Source organism: Glandiceps talaboti, chromosome 3, assembly GCF_964340395.1.
Source record: "Glandiceps talaboti chromosome 3, keGlaTala1.1, whole genome shotgun sequence".
Lineage (NCBI taxonomy): Eukaryota > Metazoa > Hemichordata > Enteropneusta > Spengelidae > Glandiceps > Glandiceps talaboti.
In genome coordinates, this window is record NC_135551.1 from 25703601 (window position 1) to 25725193 (window position 21593).

Here is a 21593-nt window from a genome sequence, read left to right on the forward strand (position 1 = left end):
GTAAGGCTATATTTGACTAGTATTGCTGACCAAAATGATGGTACAAGCCATGCATTTTTACCAGCTTCCCCTTTACCTATTACCAGGGTTTCCAAAACTCAGCTAAAACAGCAAATACATCCCCTCTCTGTAAATTTTGATCATTATGTAGATAAACATACAAAAAGTAGCAGCCAAATTTGACAATTGGGGTAGAGACTTGTTACATGTATTAAAGAGACAAACAGGTGTCCACAAACAGTATTATTTCAGTAAAAAAAAACCCACCACAGCTGTTACTTTATAAATATCATTTTAATGTTTATTTCTCATCTTCCTCATTCATTGAAATTCTAACACTAAACATAATCAGTTACTAATGAATCTAAAACAGATTCACCTGCTGCCATACACATCCTGCATTAGTAACAGTTTACTGGAGACTGGAAAATACCAAAAATAACAGCTATTTCAAGAAACACAGAATACACGAAACAAATTCATGGCAAGCGAGTATTTTACAAAAATGTCATTCCACAATGAGCTGTAAAATTTTGTTTGCTATGGGGTATCACTAAGAATAGCAAAAGTATTGATAATCTGAACTTAAAATTTTCTTAGATCAATAAACCTAGGTGAAGTTGTGATGATTCATTTCAGAAACGGGTACACAATACGATGAAATTATGAAAATATCATGATCCAACATTTGAGAGAAAAAAAATTGCAAAACGAAAACAGCTCTCTGTACAAAATGACTTCCTATATATGAAGTCATGTTTGCTCTACAGATTTGTATGTACATCACTTCATACCATACCATACCAAATTCCATTTCTCATTATTATAATATATTCTGTGGATGGTACATGGTATGTTAATGTTATGGATATTTCATAGTTACCTGGCTATTAAAAGGGAACGACCCCCCCAGTTCCTTGTTACAATGGTTTTGATGTGTACCAACACTTATCATAAATAACTGTCCATTGAAATCTCTCAATTCTTTACATTGTCAATTGATCCACTCTTAATTGTCATCCGGCTGTCAACACCAAATTGTCATTCACTTGACTTTTCATTTGTATTTCTGTTGTTGACATCTGAATTTTTTCAATGTCAGTTGATCGACTCTTCTGTGTCGTTTAACTGCAAACTTGAAAGACTTTTAATGTCAATTTGGCCGGCTTTCATTTGGCTCTTCATTGTTGTCAACATCTGATTTTTTTTAATGTCAATTGGATTGATTCACATTTTATCTTTTTTGTTGTTGTGTTTTATTTTGAAGAAATGATCCAAAAAAAAAACACCTACACAGACGTTTATCAGACTTGACACTCTTGTATCTTTGCCAACAAAAGAGAACTACTGATAAACAGAAAGTTCATGAACCTACCATTTGCTTAATGTGATAATTTAATGTTTTGATGTGTTCAATCACAGACAAGGTCTATAGTTTAATACAAAAAAATATATTTTCCATAACTTTTCCATAACACTACACTGATTTCACAATATTCACAACAAAAAAGTTGAAAACTTCTATTTATCTTTGAATATGAACATTACACAGTAATGTATTCAGAACTCGGGATAGGAACCAAAATCAACTCAAAATGAAAATTCAGAGTTTTACTTCAGTATATACAGAAGATCAAAGAAGATTAAAGAAGAAAGTATTGTCATTGACCTCCTGTAATTTTACAATGGTGACAACCAAGTCGAAGAAAACAATATGGCCAAACTAAGCTATACATTTAGGAGGGGTGAACAGGGTAAAGTTATAGGGCTGTACTTTTCAGTTGATCACTCAAACTTTACAAAGGTAACATCCAGGTCAAATCATACAATATGACTGAACTAAACTATAGATTTAGGAGGGGTGACTAGAGTAACCAGAGTTACTTTGTAGTAGGGCTGTAATTTCATTTTGCTAACCCCCCCCCCCCATATTAGACTTGGTAAGCAATACTTGGTAATCGGTGCAGACAACACACAACAACATATATTGAAGAGGGGTTAATAGTACAAAAATACTGACAACTATATCTACAAAGACAAGAAAACAAATAAGTAGCACTGATGAAGCAGTCTTCGGTTTTACAAATTACAAATCAGTGTAATGCTGTGGAAAATAACATCTTCAGTCAAGTCAACAATTTGCAGTATCACTGTCCTCCCTCCTGCCGACCTGTATCCAAACAGCAGTTTCTGGATTACCAAACGTTTTTGTCAATCTCGACTTCAAAATAAAGCTACCTTCCTTGGCAGCTACCCAATTTAAACTGAATGATTGTGTTATTGTTTACACTCCTTGAAGTTGTCAATATTTATCTAGTTTAAAGGGACCTATCACTTCAGAAAATAAAAGGTATTTTCATAAACTTTGCGTTCTGGAGAGTCATTTCATGATTTCACATCACATAAATGTTGTGTGATTGCCAACAAACACCAAATTGAAAGTGTATTTCACCTTTCTTGTTCTCACATTGGTCCACCATTGCATCATGGGACTCAGCAGATATACATATGTATCAGATGAACACTGAATATTCATGACTCCTAAGTGCTCACTACTTTCAGATAAATAGTCAATTTGGTATTTCTTGGCAATCATGCACAATTTATGTCGTACAAAATCATGAAATGACTCTCCAGCACCAAAAGTTTATGACAATACCATTATTTCCTGAGTGGCATTTGCCCTTTCATCACTAGTTATGTGTTTAGCTTATGGTTAGCGGGAGCACTAAAAACGATGAATCTTTCCATCAAATGTTCACTTTTGTTACAGTTCCTCTGATTTCCTGATTCATGACTTCAAACATTGTGTTGTCATCAAATGTCTGTTGTCTTCTATAACTGATCCCAATTTGTATATCTTATTATATCACATTCCACGACTTTACACCAGGGAAATTTTTTTGCCTTGGGCAGTTTTCTTAGCAGTACTGTAGAGATGTCTTCAATACAAGTTAAGCCTGGCTGAATCAACAACTACACAACTTGTGTTGTTTCTTCAATAACCAACCAACCAAATCATTGGTTGTCATCTATGGACATATACAGCCTTCTCTCTCAATCCAATAAATCCATCATCCATTCTCACAAGAAACAGTTCCTTTACTCATAGAGCAAATGATATCAGTATCAATTTTGTCCACCTTGTTTCACAAGTCCATTATCTGCAGAACATGAGTTATCTTGCATTGTCTCACAAGACACTGTTATCTGAACATCAGTTATCTTGCATTGTCTTACAAGACTGTCACCAGTTATCTTGCTTTGTCTTATTTGTCTTACAAGACTGTCCACTATCTGTACATCAGTTATCTTGCTTTCTTGGCTTCTTCCTGTTCCTTCTGTAGTTGATTTATAAGTTCTATAATGTGTTCTCTCTTTTGGGGTATCTCTTCCTCTGGGAACCACTCTTTCAGTGTCTGTATTGGCAGTGAGAAGCTCTGCACTGGTTTCTGAAAGACGACAAAACACAAAATGTACAATTAAGTACCCTACAGACTTCTAATACCTAGATTAATGTATAAACTGACAGCGAGAAATTATGACAAGTGTTTTTACAATGGGTTGTCAATAAAAGAAATCTACTGGGTTTGATTAAATTTGCCATGCTGTAGGCATGAAGTGTCATTCAGTTTAACTCTACCGAACAACATAGGTTTACCTCAGGTGGTTCAGTTTACTCCTGTACTAACACTTAACCCATGAGGGATGGCTGCCCTCAGTTGACTTCTTGGGAGATGAGTATTGATATGCTTAAATAATTATCCAGTGTAAATAAAGTTGTTATTGTAACCTTTATATACCCAGAAGTTGGAGACTATCTCTTTGACAAAGACAGGAACCTAGAACCCCAGTTGATTTTTTTGATATCTCCCATCATGCTTGGCATGTAATATGAAATACTGTAACCCCAAATATGGGTGTTTGCACCTTCAGATTTTTTGTAATCCCCAGCTTCACATTAGGCAGATTTGGCATCCATACTCTGGTGCATACACCCATGTTAGGGAGCCATCATTACTCTGGTGCATACACATCCACCAGGGAATCAATGTATAATCTCTGGAATATGTGTACAGTTAACACTTACTGTAAAGAACTTTTCCACATAGTGTAGTAGAAAAACACCACAGTCGCTATAGTTACTTTGTTGAGGCACTTTAACCGACGATCCTCGGATCAGTTCTTTCTTAAGTACATTATTATTATCTTTGGCTTTTTTACTCTCCCATTCAATTTCCAAATATCTGAAAGAAAAACCATTAAAATAGTTAAAGTTACATTCACATTAAAGTCACAAAAATACTTTTTCTAGGACGAAAAATCAAATATTTCAGTTTAAGTTGTAGAGAGGTAAATTAAAAAAATATATATACATAATCTTTATATCGTCCAAGACATGATAATGATAATACTGAAGACATCTATGTAATACACAGTAAAGCTTTAAACTAACTTAGGCTCTATGCATGTAAACACATCTTTGTTCACTATATACAACATAATATCTTCAATACTGGCTATTTTGATAAACAAAGGTATGTCCGACATTGACCATTGAGGGCGCTCAACAACTAAACACAATAGTACCATGATTATGGTGTTTCAATACTTACTCTTTCAATACCCTCACAACGGTGTTGTGGATAGGACCCAATAGTGAATCAAACAGTAAAATACACGGTCTGCAAAGAAGTCAAGAAATAATCACACATTAGATAATGCCATTTACAATTTTTAACTTCCCTTCACAAAAGGTAACTGGAAAAACAGGATGAAACTACTTTGGGGCAAAATTAATTCTTTTAGTTTTGGTGTTGGGGTGGTGGTGGGGGAGGGGGGGGGGGTTGAACCATTTGAGTTATCATCTGTCAAAATTTGAAGAATTTTGCAAATTTGAAAAAACAGATTTTTTTTTTTTTTATAATACATTAAATGCATGGCACTAAATAGAGATTGAAGTGTCAATGAAATGACATACTGGCTTTATATCAATATTACTACACACCGATATAAATACTGATTATACTAAATACAAATTTTAAGTGATTGTGCTGGCTGATATTGGGTGTTCTCTGGCCGAACAGAATTTAGTCTTTTAGCCCACACTGAACTATTGATCCTGCCTTTCCTTGTTATAAAAACAATAGAGCCAATGAGAAATACCACCACTGCACTGCTGAACAACAGTTTATCTGTACTAAAACCATCAATGGGTCTTACTTCTTGAACTGAATTTCATTGTTTGTATTTGTTGACATCCCTGCATTAGCATCTTCAGGTTCACTCTTCTTATCATTTCCTTCTTCATTTTCTTTTTCTTCATCCTCCATCTTTTCCTCTTTTTTATCTGCCACATCATCATCATCACCACCATCATCATCATCAACATCATCACCTGTCTCATTAGCTGCACTAAGTTTACTGTCTTCGTCATCAGTTATATACTCAGCAACACTGTCCTGTTGGGAGTTCTAGGTGTGATGTCAAAAATATGCTAAATTAGGTTAGGGCAAAGTGAAGGACATGCTTCTTCATAATGATACTAACTAGTTGAGTTTCTGCCTAACTCTGACTCCCTAACTAGTTGAGTTTCTGCATAAATGACTCCCTAACTAGATGAGTTTCTGCCTAACTCTGACTCCCTAACTCTATTCTAAATACATGTCTCTCATATGGCTTGTTCAACTGTTCTTCATTCTCTCCAACATCCATACATTTCTCACTAAAAAATTCACCTACCTTGACAAAGGCTTTGAAGTGATCTACAAATTCTGTTTTCTGTATTTTACAAGGTGGTGGTTGATCCAAACTATCGTCACTAGCACTGTTTACACCATCTCTACTACTAGCATCACTGTCTAGTTCACTAACTTGACTTCTATCTTCACTTTCTTCAGTACTTTTACTATTGCCATGGCGACCCACATCTTCCTCCTTCCTGGTTTTGTTCTCCCCTTCTTTATCAATTTCTTTTTTCCCATCTTTGTCATCTTCTTTTCCTTGTTCTCTATTGAGCTCCTTCTCCACTCCCATATCATTTTCCATCTTCCCTTCTTTATGAGGTTCTTTCACCTTTGCCTTTTCAAGTTCTTTTTCTGTATCCTTGTCAAGTACTGCTTCCCTTTCTTTCTCATACGTTTTCTCCTCTTCCATTTTCCCTTCCTTGTCTACTTTAAGTTCCTCATCTGTTCTTGTCTCAGATGCCTCTTCTCTTTCTTGTTCACTTTCTTGACCTGAAGACACCAAAAAGCAAATTAGTCATTAATGTTTTGTACTGAGTATACACTACTGTAGACACACTAGTGTGCCCAGTCAACTCACACTGGCGTGCCCCAGTCAACCCACACTGGCGTGCCCCAGTCAACCCACACTAGTGTGCCCCAGTCAACCCACACTGGTGTGCCCCAGTCAACCCACACTAGTGTGCCCCAGTCAACCCACACTGGCGTGCCCCAGTCAACCTACACTGGTGTGCCCAAGTCAACTCACACCACTATGCCCAAGTCAATCAAATTGTACAAAATGAGGACCTGGTAGGAGATACATGTTAAGGGTTTTAATTCTGTGAACTTAGTGGCAGCAAAGATTGTGAGTTGAGGAAATACAAATGGTTGTACTATTATAGGTCTGTGCCAAGGGTAATAACAATATTGTGTTTTGAGTACTGTTTCAATTGTGGTGGAAAGTTGCTACATGGATAATGTATTTGTGTTATTTTATCACTCGGAGACAAAAATGAGAATAATAATATGACACCTATGATTGAGGTTTTGGCTTACTAAGATCGACACAAACTAAAACTATTGTTGCTACATGTTATATTATGTTATGGTGTTTTTCCTGCAAAAGGCCTCATGTAAAAAAGTTGACTATAATGTAACATGTTGATATAAGCTATTTAGTGGACACTGCTTTAAGTATATTCTCAACAGCTGATGATAAGGCCTAAAATATAATTGTTTGGTTCCGGTTACCTGACCCCACCTAGCTTTTCACTTTACATATTCACTTTACACTTTTTTTGCGTATTCGAGAAAAAAAATTGCAACAAATTGTGAAGTCTCACAAGAAATAGTGGATGCGGAAACTGACATCAACTTAAAAAGACAATATAAAACTATTCTTCCAATCTGTAATGGCTGTACATCTGATGGGAAGAAATAAACGACACAGAGACCATTTGGAAAACAATGGAAAACCTGAACTAGACACTCGCACAGAAAAAAAATTAAGTAAAAAATCTACCTACCCCCACCTATTCTAAAATTGAGTGTAATCGAAACTACATATTTTTTTTATTACGCCTAATCAGTGTTTCTCAAGTGGCCACATACTATCTTGAATACAGGGTGACATCCACACCACAGCAGGGGCACTACTATTACCTAATTGTGTAATCTACCCACATAAAACAACAACAGCTTTAGTTTGTGTCTATTTCAGTAAGACGAAACTATGATTGCCACTACAGTACCTTTACTTGCTGCAGCAACTTCAGCAGACACAACAGCCAATCCAGGAAAACAGATGATAGCCAAGTACCAGTGAGCACTGTCAAATAACAAAACATACTCTCAGTCTTACAAACATCTAAACTGCTTATTTTCTATTTTCATTTGACATCCTAGCATATCTATCAGACAAAATTTAGATCTGGTATACTGTTAAAATAACAAAGAATAGTACAATCTTATAAATGTATATCAGTAGTAATTCAGTACGAACATTGGGCTTGAATACATTTTAACTGATTTTTTCATAAATATAATTTTGAGGACAGCTAATTATGTTATTCCCGTATATTTTTCTTCACTTAGCTGGAAAATACTTGTGACCTGAGTGTCATTACGAGTCATTAAAGATCATGTACATGTCATTCATATTTTTCTTGGCTTAATGAAGAAACAAATTGGGGAATAATACCTAATACACCCATTGGTTTCTAGAAAGTCTGAATAATGGCATCCTAAAAATGGGATATTACGCTTTACAGTCTTAAGATTAAAACTTTTATATTGAATCTTAAGTATCTGTACTTTTGAAGTATACTTCATGTTTTTATTTTCAACAATCCATTACCTTTCATTTATTGGTACAACAATGAAGTCTTTTTCAAATAAATTGACGTGTCTGGTCCAATTCTTGACTCTGCTGTGTCGTCTCTGTTCTATTGGTTTTTGGGTGTCTTCTAGGTGCACTCGTTTAGGTCTCTGAGTTAGTCTCTTGTAGAAGAAGGAGCTGAAGATATGTGTACGTTGTCTATCTTCTCCACTGAGAATTGTGTTTGTTAAATACCTGTGGATAATCAAGATGTTAGGATGAATCAATAGACTTAAGTAGCGCCCTCAAGTGACAGGCAGAAGAAAGGATGACATTATCAACATACTGTAAAACCTGGATTTTTTTCGCATTTTACTATTAGTAGTGACTAAAATACCTCTTTTGTACATAAAGAGTGTACCAGGCTTAGTAATTTGTAAAAATTAATCTTTGGGAACTAGATGAAGAAAGTAAAATTGCAAAATTTTCTACTGCCAAAAATATCTAGGTTAACAGTATATATATAACTAGTGCCCAGCCAACGGGACTCATCTCTACTCCCAGTAATATTGATTTTGATTCATATTTCACAGAAAAGAAAACAAAATGAGTTGGATATTTAGATTGACCAGAATATAAATCCCATATTTCTGTCTGAATGTGTCAAATTTAGTTTGATGATGACCTCTCAACCATACTTCTGCACATTGTGATATTTAGTTTAAATTGAACAAAACTTTAGCTATGCAAATTGTGTACACAGGCCTACTGTGGACATTTTGATGGCATACTTACATTACCAAGTGGAGTCGATTAAAGCTTACCAGTAGTAGCATTATTTGAAACATTTCAAACATGAGTGTAGGACTGAACTGTCTTCTGCTTTGATGTAACTGTGTAAACTAAATATTACTGACTGTAGTATATCAATACAAATCTTGTATCTGACTTAGCTCTGACATAGTACCTGACTTAGCTCTGACATAGTACCTGACTTAGCTCTGACATAGTATCTGACTTAGCTCTGACATAGTATCTGACTTAGCTCTGACATAGTATCTGACTTAGCTCTGACATAGTATCTGACTCACTTGAGGTAAAAATCAATGATGACATCATTAAGGAATTCATCTTTGTTGAGGCAAAATAGGTCTTCAGTTGTGATTGTAATGGCTCCTGGTGATGGGGGTGGAGGATAGCAACATAACCTGCCAAACAATACAAACAATAATATAGACCTTTGAATGAAACGAACTGATGGATATACCATCTCCCTGGCCCAGGCTTTACCTTCAAAAGGACTAGATCGGCATCACTCTACTCAAACTTGATGGGGAAGAGGGGATTCATGAATCAAAAAACACATACCAATCATAATTGCTTTTTAAAGTCACTGGTTATTTACACATGAACAAATTGATAGGAGACAGCAATGGCTTTTATAGAGAAAATCACAAGCATAGAAATACTACATTGGACTTGTAGTCCAGTGAAATATTACCATTATGTGTAATGAAATGTACAACATAGAAATCTATCAATATCTGATGCCACAATCCAAAGATCAACAGAGATGAGGGCATCAATTCAAACTACATCATATCAATGATCAGCTGATCATACTGCTCCCTGTAACTATGGAATTTGTCTTTGTGATGAGGATTGGCAAACAGAACAAATCTGAAGCTCAATGCTAGAACTGCTTTTGTGTTATAACCTTTGGTATTCATACAACCAAAAACAGAATGAGGGGATGGAAATACTGGTAGAAAACAGCGCCCTCTTGTGTTCACATGACAAGTCTGAACCATTGCATTGTATACAATAACAGCCGAAGAAGGCCAGGTGATTTAGCTGAAATATACTAGGTAACTTATTTAAACTCTACGTTCATAATACACAATTTGCAATTTATCGCAATCTTACTTGACTATTGGTCCAGTGAAACCCCTGGGTTCATCGAGATCAACAGTTTCCAACATTCTTTCAGACACTGATCCTCGGATTGGCATTCTTGACGTGACTCTGGTTTTATCAGTTTTCCTTGGATTGGCATTGGAGTTGTCAACAAGAATTTCATTGGCTTTTGCTGGCGATAACCTCACCAAGAAATTACCTAAATCTGCAAATAATCATCATGACCATCAAAATCTACCTTACTGTAATGTAATATAAAGCATTTTCATGGATTTTGAGCTCACTTTTAGGCCACTGTACTAGAGCTAATGTCATTATGAATGGTGACCTTTGGGCCACTGTATAGGGTGAAATATACATGCAACTTACTGATGTTGTTTCTAGCAGCTCCTGAAGTTAAAATTCCATCTATTACATGGTCACTTTTGAACCACTGAATTAGGAAATTTAATGAAGTAGTTTATTGTGTTTCCAGGCCTTCAGCCCATTTGCAAAGAAGTTACACTTCTAAATTTTAAGTCAAGACTTATGATTATAGAATACAAAAGTTGAAAGTACATGTTAATATGTAAATATATGTAAATATATGTAAATGTATGTCTCAGGACAATGTCATTTTGCATTGTGATTTCCAGGCCACTATTTACAAGGAAATACATAATACAACTTACTGATGTTGTTTGTAGCTGCTATTGAGGTGAAAATGTCATGGATGGCTTTTACTGTTGTACCATGTAGAGGCTCCTTCTTGGCAATTAAAATGATCCTTCTCTCTGCATGAACTGTAAAGAAAGATACAAACAATCCAGTGAAGAATAGGCTTGCATATAAACTTAGACTCTAAAAATACCACCACCACCACCACCTCAACCACCACATCACCTTCATTATCATGATCATGATCATAATCATCAACACTGCCACCACCACCATCATTGCCACCGCTGCTCCCACCATCACCATCATCACCACCACCATGATCACCACCAAAAAACACACCACTACCACCATTATCATCATCTCTACCACCACCACCACCACCACCACCACCACCAGTGACCACTACCACCTTGATCACCAACACCATCATTACCACTACACCACCACTACCAATCATCACCACCACCACCACCACCACCATAATCACCACCAACATCATCATCATCACCATTTCCACCCCGGGTAGTGCTTCACTGCAATCATTATTTTGAAAGTTCTTGATCCGTCAACAAAATAATACAAATAATGCTACTGTACTGACAAAGTGGAAGGCACAACGTGATATAATATACTGCCTTCCCACAGTATTCTTTGATGTTATTATTGCAACCTATTTAGTGACTCTTCTCAGCAGAACACAGCTGTAGAAAAATTTAGTAAAGATAGTAAGTTAACATACGCATGCTTCCAGGGTCAAACCATCCAGAAGATTTTCTCATCCTGCATCTCTCTCTGATCTTGACTCCTGCACCAGCTGTTGTGAACAGGTTAATGAGACTAGCTGGTCTGCCATCAAAGATTTCAGTTTGTATCATATCACAGGAGGCAATATTTAACTCGACTTCTTTATCATCCACTACAACAGACAATGAGTACAATTATTTCAAAAAACAAAACAAAAGATCACACCGATTTGTGGGTTGAGGGCACCCATTCTAATCTACATGCAAAGAAACTGACTAAATGGTCTGCAGTCAAAGATCTTCTCATTTTTGCAATATAATACTTTGGGTGATTTTGAGCTTGACTTCTTGATCATCCAGTACAACAGACAACAATTTCATATACTTTAGAAACAAAAGATCATGCTCATTCGTGGGTTGAGGGCACCTATCCAGATTAGAACTAATCTTCGAAAGTATAATTTCATGCAAATACGTAGACATTGAAAATTCATAAAATGTATCTGACTTGTAGTGACTCGACAGTAATTTGCAGTATATGGCTTTAAAAGTTTTACCACAAGTGATAGTTCCTTAGCAATTTGAACAACTATTACATGATAACTCGCCAGCAATTACAGTAACATTTAATGTTACAAACTAACCAGCAATTTTTAGAGTAACCTCGACTTGTGAGATGACTACTGGTGCAAGTATATTGTCAATCTTGAGAGTTCCTATCCTGACTCCCCTCAGATCAAGTATTGCACTGTTCAATAAATCTACACTGCTTGACGGCTGAACACTCGCACAAGGCTTTTTCCTTCTGATTTTCCATGGAATAGATTCCAGTGTATCTGGTACCACTCCCATCTACAAATAAATCAAGATATGGAATTGTAACTGAGTCATATTAATGGGCAGTGTAGTTGTATTGTAGTTTGTAGTGAGGTCCAATGTACGGGTAAAATCTATAATAATAATAATAAACTTTATTTAAACTGGATGAATGGGTTCAACTCCTGACCGAAGTGGTAAGAGGCAAGTGGTTTAACCACTGGGCCACCGACAACCCATATCTATACTAACACAGTAAACACTAACACTTATTTGGCTGCAAAAAACAACAGCATCAACACAGAGTAGAGATTGCTCTGGATACACTATTGATACACAATATTTGCCCAACTTACAGAGTCCCTCATCTTCAGTTTCCTTGGCACACGGGGTTCACTAGTAGAGCTGGATACTTCAACATTTTGAATGGACAGGTCAACTGGTGCTGTATGAGGTCAAAGGTCAAAGAACAAGTTAAATCCAATGCACACACGTTTTGACAGTGTAAAGAGATTGACATGAAAATGGAAATGCTAACAGTAAAGGCTAAGGCAGGGAAGGTGAATAAATGAAATCAAATTATGTTGACACCAATAATTGGCGTAGTCTAGACTGTGATATCCAACCAATGGCAGAGAAGGATTTTGATGGTAAATCCATGGTATGTTCAGGTGACAATCATCCCCTGAGTAGCATATGCAACGTTACCCCCTCCCCCCTCCCCCCACCCCCATATGTACAGAAACATTGGCAATGTATGGAGAGACTCTTAGAACTAGCAACATCCCTATGCTTTGAAAGTTGTCAGAATGTATACATGAATGGCGACCAGAACTAGCAGTCTGAAGGCCTACATTCCTCTATCATACCCAATATTTGTCTGGATACATTATTGTGCCACTGCAAACAGAATAATTCTCAGTATATGTGATAGCGTTGTACCTCAATCTAGCCTGATAAAATTGACTGAGAAGATCCAAGGTGTACCTATATAGTGATGTACAACTGCTGACATCAGACTGTGGACAAACAGACCCTGTTACAAACAGGGAAAGTTAACAACTGATGAATTAGAATTAATAACACTTGGTTCAGCATGTTGGAAGGCAGAGACTTGTATTACACACTATAGTTTGATAAGAACTGTTTTATGGCCTCTTTATGTGTATATAACATGCCTGGGGAACTGGACATTTGTTTGTGAAATGAACTATTATGTAAAGAGGCCATAAAACTGTTCTTATCAAATAATGGAATGTTATACAAGTCTCTGTACTTCCATCATGCTGTGCTAAGTGTTATCAATCCAATTCAGTTGTTTACTTTCCCTGTTTGTAACAGATTCTGTTCGTCTACAGTCTGATGTCGACAGTTGTATGTTAAGTATAGCGCACAGAGTGGAAAATCATGGTGTTGACCAAGATAATGAATGACTGTTATTCCTATGTCATGCCTAGGTGGTAAAATTTGATTTCAGGTAATGAGAATCGATACCACCTGTTTCTGACCAGTGAAGGCATACATCACATTACTAGTTAAATGATGGTTTGTTGTGTTTTCTTACAGTTTAGCACATGTGGCTCCGAGTTGCAGTTAACACTAGTACTGTGTTCTTCAGTACTACCACTGGCTGTCACTGGTTCTAGTTCAGGTTCCGGTTCAACTGTTTTAGTTTCTGCTTCTGATTTGGAGTCTGTTTCAGTTTTATCTTCCTCTGGTTCATCTTCATCACTAGATATTGTGACACACACTGAGACGACAGGAGTACAGTTACAAGTTATGTATATGGTATCACAAACTACACAGTAAGTTAGTTTATGAGAACACAATCACAACAGTTCAGTGTGTAGGTAACACAAACTATATATTGATGTATACATGAGCGTGTACTTGCAATGTACTGGTAAGTAACTTTTTAGTAGTGTCAATATACATAACACATTTTAATCTCACATAAATATATGAAAAACAGACAGATGAACGCATTGCAAAAAACCTAAATTCAAGACACAAGAAATTTACACACACACACACACACACACGTGCACATGCACATGCTTGCATATAAACACACATGCGTCCATGCACATGCACAAACACACACACACCAAAAGACTAGTCACTTTGGTAGAGGCATTAATCAGACATACTAATGAAGTGTTAGTGCTAACACAGAGCTTGCTTAAATACTAAGTCTGATGCTAGCCAAGATATATAGTCTAGAGGCTATCCATTGGGTTTGAATCTGAAGATCTCTTTACCCCACGTCTATCTCAATGATAAATCGTGTTCATTCAAATCAATATTAACCCCTACTGTTAGAATGACATAAACCATGTGTAAGTAGTGCCCTGATATGAAAAATGTACCATATTTGGACATCACTGTACCATATTTGGACATCACTGTACCATATTTGGACATCACGTAACTGCCCCCAATAAACACTAACTTATCATTGGGTAGAATTCTGTGATTGATTAACAAAGGCGTGATGTTAATGACTGTGTGGGTGACTTTGTTTGAATTTGAAATTTCATCTCAGCCCCTCATCGAGCTAGACATGGGGTAAAAGAAATCTTCAGATTCAAACCCAACGGCTAGCCTTTAGACTAGCCTAGAGAGAAATAATCTACTGTATTACTGTGACTGCAACCTACCTGGCTCCTCCACTTTGCGGGATTTCCGCCTAGCTGACGGTGGCACTCTTTCCACGAGTCGGTATATATTATTTTGAAGTGCATTTTTTCTTCTTCCAGCATAAGTTTTTAATATTTTCTTAGGTTTCACAGGAAACATAGGCTCACCATCACTGTATATACTAGACTGTGCAGTCATAGATTGGGCATAAAAGTTGTCTGTTCGTATACCGCTAAGTGTTCTTGGTATATTCCTGTCTGTGTTGTCTGGCGACAGGTTGACTTTCTTTTTCCGTGTTCGGATTCTAGAAGGGTCTATTGGTTTAGCACATGGTTCATAGTCACACTTATCTAGAATTAAAGATGGATTACCACAATGGAAACATATTGCAAATTCTTCTAATTCTTCCGTTTCTTCTGTTACAGGTTCCTCTTGAACTTCCGTCACAATTTCTGTGCCTTTATCTGTTGAATTTGAAGTTGAGCATAATTAGTTGTAACTTTATCGACAAAGCCCAAGTGAAACTGTTACTTTCCACTATTTGCTGATAATCAATTGTAAAATACATCAAACCTTTACTGAAAACAGTTCATTCATTCCCTTCTGGTTAGAAGTCTTGTAGTAAGACATTAAATTTGTACTTTAAGGGTTGCCGAATATAGGTGAAGGGTGATGAGTACATCTGTCTAGGCACAGACTTAGGCAAAGGCAGTACTGATTTGGTTGGTGCCAGTGGAGGGAGATAGAATCTGCTGGAGGCAATGCGATGCCAGTTGGAGGGGGGGGGGGGGGGGGGGGGGAGAGAGGTATGAAGAACAGTCCCCAAAGGTGAACTCTTTCATAATCAGTGTGGTTCTGTGTATACTAACTTTAAGTCCATAGATAAACAGTGTGGACCAGGTACTTGTTTGTTGACAAATTGGATGTTTGTGAGATGTTGATAGTCATATAACAATCATACATGATTTAGCAAGTACAAAAATATAAAAATTTTACATTGAAAACATGCATTGAAAAAAGTTTCAGTTACAGAAATGGGGTGGGGGGCTTTTCAGTAGTGACATGAGTGTTTAGATTTCCTTCATAAAACCCTCAATTTTCCCTTGCCAGCCACACATCCCAATCACTTTCCTAGGTGAGTACATCCATATATGACTGTAACATACAGTTCTATATACACTAACCTGAAGACACAGGTCTGTCTTCTTCATCATTAGTAAGATCCAAATCTACTACAGTTTCAACTGGCGTAATCTCCTCCTCTTCATCTCCATGTCTATCAAAACAATCACAATATAAGTTAAGTTACTTGACTGATATCAAAACTGTAACTTGATTTTAAATATTCTGGTTGAAATCACAACATTAGTATTACCTCTTACCCTTCCACCAATCATCACTTTTTATTGTTAAGAGAAATTTTATTGAAACCTTGCTCTTTCAGTGATTGCCAATCATGAAATACATGGAACATTACACATCTTTCATTTGATATATTTTGGAAATTACATTTATAAATATATTTGATTATTACTGATCATGTCCCAGGATATTTGTATTTTCTTGTTTAACAGCCCACGTCAGATTACAACGTACGACTAAAATCTATGTGTACAAAAACAGTTGTCTAACAGAGCTATAGAAAAACGTTGGTCCTGAACCAAAAAGAAAAAAGAAAAAAAAAAAAAAAAATCCTATTTTATGGCTCCACTGTCATAATCCAATATCATGGAATTCGAACATTGGGTTTTAAAGTCACGACATAAGCTATTTTCCATTGTCACTGGAGTATCAGATCTCATGTCCCTGTTCGTTTTTCATTCACCTACGAAGAGCAGATGTTAGCAGGAAGAACAGCCTGGTAAAATCAGAGTATTCACTGGATCATTACCAAAATTCTTCATTTAAAAACCCAGGTTATTCTAAGACCCTGTTTTGTGGTTATGTTTTATCACTGACAGTGACTTTCATGTATTGCTTATCTTATTTTGTTGTGTTCATTTTGTTTTATCTCATGACTCTGTTTATTTTTATAAGTGTCAGGCATTATGGGACACAATTAGGTATTATGTTATTATATATATATACCTAGTGGTCAACTGTTCTTGATGATGTTGACCTTATCAGAACAATTTGTGCCATTTCTACATAGTGATACTCGTGTCATTACAGGGAAATGCCACTCATAGTCAAAGAGGTGATATCAAATAATAACCTAATACTATCTTATGGTATATCATCTTATCTCTGAAAACTGATATAATCAACATATATGCCTATGTTTGACAGCCTTGTGAAGAGTACAGCAAAAAAACCAACACACAACAAAAAAATAAACCACAAAAAACCATAGACCCTCCACGTGTGTCTATGAAAAAACAGACTAAGAATTTCATATTTTCTATAACCTGTCTACTCACTGATTCTACTTCACTTCTCACTTATAATAATTATAATAATCTTTATTTATACTGGACAGTTCTTTAAGTGTATAAACACTTGTCTCCCAAGAAGTCCATTGAGGGCCATCCCTCATGGGTTCAGTGTTAATGCAGGAGGAAACCGGAGTACCCGGGGAAAACCTGTGTTGTTTGGTAGAGTCAAACTGAACAACACTCTGCTTACTTACAGCGTGGTAAATTTAATCAACCCCTGAATGGGTTCAAACCCTGACTACAGTGGTAAGAGGCAAGTGGTTTAACAGCTCGGCCACCAACAACCCTGCACTTACCGCACTAGTACTAACAATGTGAAACCATTACTGTGGTTTGAAATATGCACTCACACTGATTGGTTTGAAAATATGTGCTCATGCGCTGATTGGTTGCAATGGGGAGTGATAAAGCTATGTCTGACTTTGACTATATTCAAATGAAGTCATTATGTAAATGAACACTTGTTACTCAGAGGAACACCAAGAGTTAACATTGACATAATTTACATATAGGCTATCATCATGTAAATTTCTAGATAGGTATGCTGATAATGACCACTGGGGTCAGGCTAAATTAATGAGTTGACGATGATACTATCACAAGTGGATAGTGAGGGGGCAAAGCAGAATCACAGACCGCAATGTAGACAGGCTACGGCAGTTCTAAAAACTGCCAACCAAAATTTGGAGGAGACAGTCGTACCTTACAGCAGACTGAGGAGTTGGTGCTGAGACATGCTTCCAGAGTCTACCGTTCGTTTTACCACTGGTATGAACAAGTGAGCTGCGAGATGATGGTGAATTGCTAAGCAATTTCTGCACCTCCATTTTGCCTTTAGGACTATCACATTTATTCAATTTGAGGTTTAAGACCATCCTTTTGAGAGATAAATAAAGAAAAGAATAAAAATAGAAATGAGAGTAAGTGAGCAACTATGCAAACAAAACCAAAAATAGACAACAACAAAAATTTTGAAATGAAAAAATAGAAAATACAAATCCAAAATGTTCCACATGACTGTTTCTATAGATTGGTATTTTATACCAAACAGGTTTTCATTCATTTTATATTCTGGAAACAGACTCAACCACTTATAGGACAAGTTTATGATGTCTCCCTGACATCTGACACTCACAATGCTATGTTCTATTCAACGAATTGTCATTATGTAGAGAACAATGGCTAGTCATGTAAAAACTAAACTTTCATCAAAACTCACTTTTGTGGTGATGTTGGCATGGCAACTGCCTGTGTTGGCTGTATCGTTGGTGTTGGCAATGGTGGTGTTGTAACACTTCTCATATTACATCCAATCGCATTTCCTCGTAGTCTTTTCTCTGGTAAAGTTCGTTGACCTTTTGATTTGACTTTTCGTTTTGGCCCTCCGCCACCAGTTATTGCCACAATAGGAAATTCTGGGCTCACTGAACGGTTCTGCACGTGACAAAATTCTGCACTGACGGATTGGTTGTGTGTGTGATGAAATTCTGGACTGACTGATCGGTTCTGTATGTGATGAAACCCTTGGGTGACTGATTGGTTCTGTGTATGACTTACAATCCGGTTTCCTTGTGCTTCTTGTGAGTTACTATCAAAAACAGTGTTCTTATGTTTGGGTATTTTGAAAGCTGTTCTGCTATGGTTGTACTCCTAAAAGACAATAAAACAAAAAAATTTTGTTAACATTTCAAAACTGAACATTATAATCAATCAATCAATCAATCAATCAAAAGAATTTGTATAGTGCCAAAATCCAATACGACGTAATGTTCTATGGCGCTGATCATAGTACAAAGTTAGAAAGCTCTTGCAAAACAGATGTGTCTTAATATCCTTGAATTTATCGACAGTGTGTGAAGAACGAAGTTCAAGTGGTATACTATTCCATAGGAGTGGCGCTGCTCGCAATAACGCACGATCACCGCATGACTTTGTATTACAACGGGGTACATGAAGTAGATTTTTGTTATTTGAGCAAAGTGAACTAGTTGCGGGTTTACTGTTAATCAAGTCAGCGATGTAACCAGGAGTAGTGTTATTGAGTGCCTTGTAGGCGATCCAGTAGTACTCTCTGCTGTCATACTTTTATGAGCAATACAAGTGAAACTACAGCAGCATACACTGCAAGCATGACTGCATAACCCCCCCCCCCCCACCACTATAATACTCAAGTATGGTGGGGTCCTATAAATCAAGATATATGATTATTTACAATATGAATTGTGTAAAAATGTGACAGTACAGTTATGTTCAAGTGATTTCATCAGGTACATGGCACTCTCACATACTCATCTACATACAGGCATAGCAACAAGTGTTTGGTATTGTATTATTCCTCCAGTGCAAATACCAATAATAAGCTGCATGCATGTTGATGCAAGTAATCACTGGCATAAATTCCTAATAATTCTTCTCATAAAACAAATACACAGCAGCAAAACATTTCACAAGAAATCCGACACAGTATCTAGAAAACTCAATCTGATGTAGGGACACAGCTTGTTTGATTGATTGATTTACCTCTATTTCCTTTGTATAGTGTCATCTGTTTTCGAAACATGATTTTTTTTTGTTCTAGGAGTAAAAGGGCTTTCTATTTCCTCCAAGAACTAAAAACTTGAAAACAAACAGCAAATATATGAAGGAAATGATGTAAATAAAGCAATCAAGTCCTGTTCCTACCTCTGATTTTAACCAGATTGCTAGAAAACTGACTGAGATACAAGACTCACCCCTGGATTTCGATGTACACTTCCAGAGGGTATATTTCTATTGGTGGTTGTCTTGGCACCTAGACAGTAAGTGTCAGCATCTACAATCACTAGATCGCCATCACAACTAAAGATAGAAAGAAAGATACATCTACTTATAAGAAGTATGTACAGGTGCAACAATTCAACCTGTATACACAGAGATCCCGGGGCACTGATTTTAAGGTGTGGACCCCAAAATCAATTTAATTGTATTCATTGTACCATATCACATGCGTAAATCTACACAACTATGTTTACTCACTGGTGGTGATTCACTAGTGTTCAAGGTGTATGATATTATGAGGAGGAGGACTAGTAACTCCTTATATTATATCTACATGTAGTAAAACAGTTTCAAATTATTAAAGAAACGTCCCAGTTTCAGCTAGTGCAGCTTTAAAGTTTACTCTATATTAAAATTAATAATAATATATAATAATATCATTTGTCATTCACATTTATAAACAATGGTATCATAATTTCCTAACATTACAACGTCATACATGTTGTACACTGGCAGCAAATGCTTCCACCATATTGGTTTGTACAACACTAAAGGTCAAAGGTCACCTGGGCTGTCAATTAATCACAGACCCCTTATCCTGGGTTGACCTAACTACATAAAATACTACATGTAGTATTGTACTGTATATATCTAAATTGTTCATGGGGAATATAAAATGTGTATGATACACACAGTATTTCGGCGATCCTTTGATTTTTAAGCTGTATCTAATCTAATGTATGTCATGTCCCTCACACAGATCTTTCTTTTGGTAGAGCAGTACCAGATTCTGGAATAAATTGAGATACGGTGTACATGTACAATGTACATAGGTTTCATGCAAAGTCTACACTGATACTTACATGTATTCAATTTCACTATGCCATATGACAAATCTCTACAAACATGATTGATGTTTTATGTGTAATAGGGATATAATATGCTGGTATTATATATTTTCTAATCTGTGGATCTGATATGGTGTATGCTAGTATGATTGGAAAAGAACTAAAAAACAAAGTCCCCATCCTAAAGAGGTGTGTGTGTGTGTGTGTGTGTGTGTGTGTGTGTGTGTGTGTGTGTGTGTGTGTGTGTGTGCGTGTGTGTGTGCGAGAGGTTGTGTGTGTGTGTGTGTGTGTGTGTGTGTGTGTGTGTGTGTGTGTGTGTGTGTGTGGGGGTGTCACTATATGAATTTGTGTCTGTGTATGAGTGTGTATATGTATATACAATTGTGTTATGTATTGTCTGTGTGTATACAAAAACACCAAGTTAGGGTCTGTGTTGGTTGTCTACACGAGTGTCCACCTAATGGCCTTAAGGTGTTCCTTATTTTGACCATGCATAAAATAATCACAGTTTTTATGAATAACAAATCTCTACATACTCATCATCATTCTGTGTGTGTACATCACCAATGTCGTCCGTACTATGTTCAGGAGCTCTGCTATCTCCAGTCACTGTCCAGTGTCCCTCTGGTTCTCTCACCTCATCATGATGACTGAAGTACTGATATGATGGTTCATACCCAGCACTAGGGTCTTCGTCAGCTTGTGATAATCCTTTTAAAGATCACAACAATTGC

At 36.6% G+C, this 21593-nt stretch overlaps 1 protein-coding gene across 1 annotated transcript; it reads right to left on the reverse strand.

Moving 5' to 3' along the window:
• Window positions 1–327: 327 nt before the first annotated feature.
• On the reverse strand, window positions 328–21583 carry LOC144433281 (sentrin-specific protease 6-like; the record flags this gene model as incomplete). Its single annotated transcript, XM_078121588.1, is given in 20 exon segments — window positions 328–3452; window positions 4091–4247; window positions 4617–4685; window positions 5224–5474; window positions 5743–6236; window positions 7478–7554; window positions 8083–8298; window positions 9135–9251; window positions 9970–10159; window positions 10632–10742; window positions 11360–11536; window positions 12008–12215; window positions 12536–12624; window positions 13744–13929; window positions 14840–15283; window positions 16004–16095; window positions 17957–18130; window positions 18474–18904; window positions 19987–20092; window positions 21396–21583. Coding segments are annotated over 20 exon segments (3921 nt in total), but the record flags the coding sequence as incomplete, so codon positions are not given.
• Between the last annotated feature and the right edge of the window lie 10 nt (window positions 21584–21593).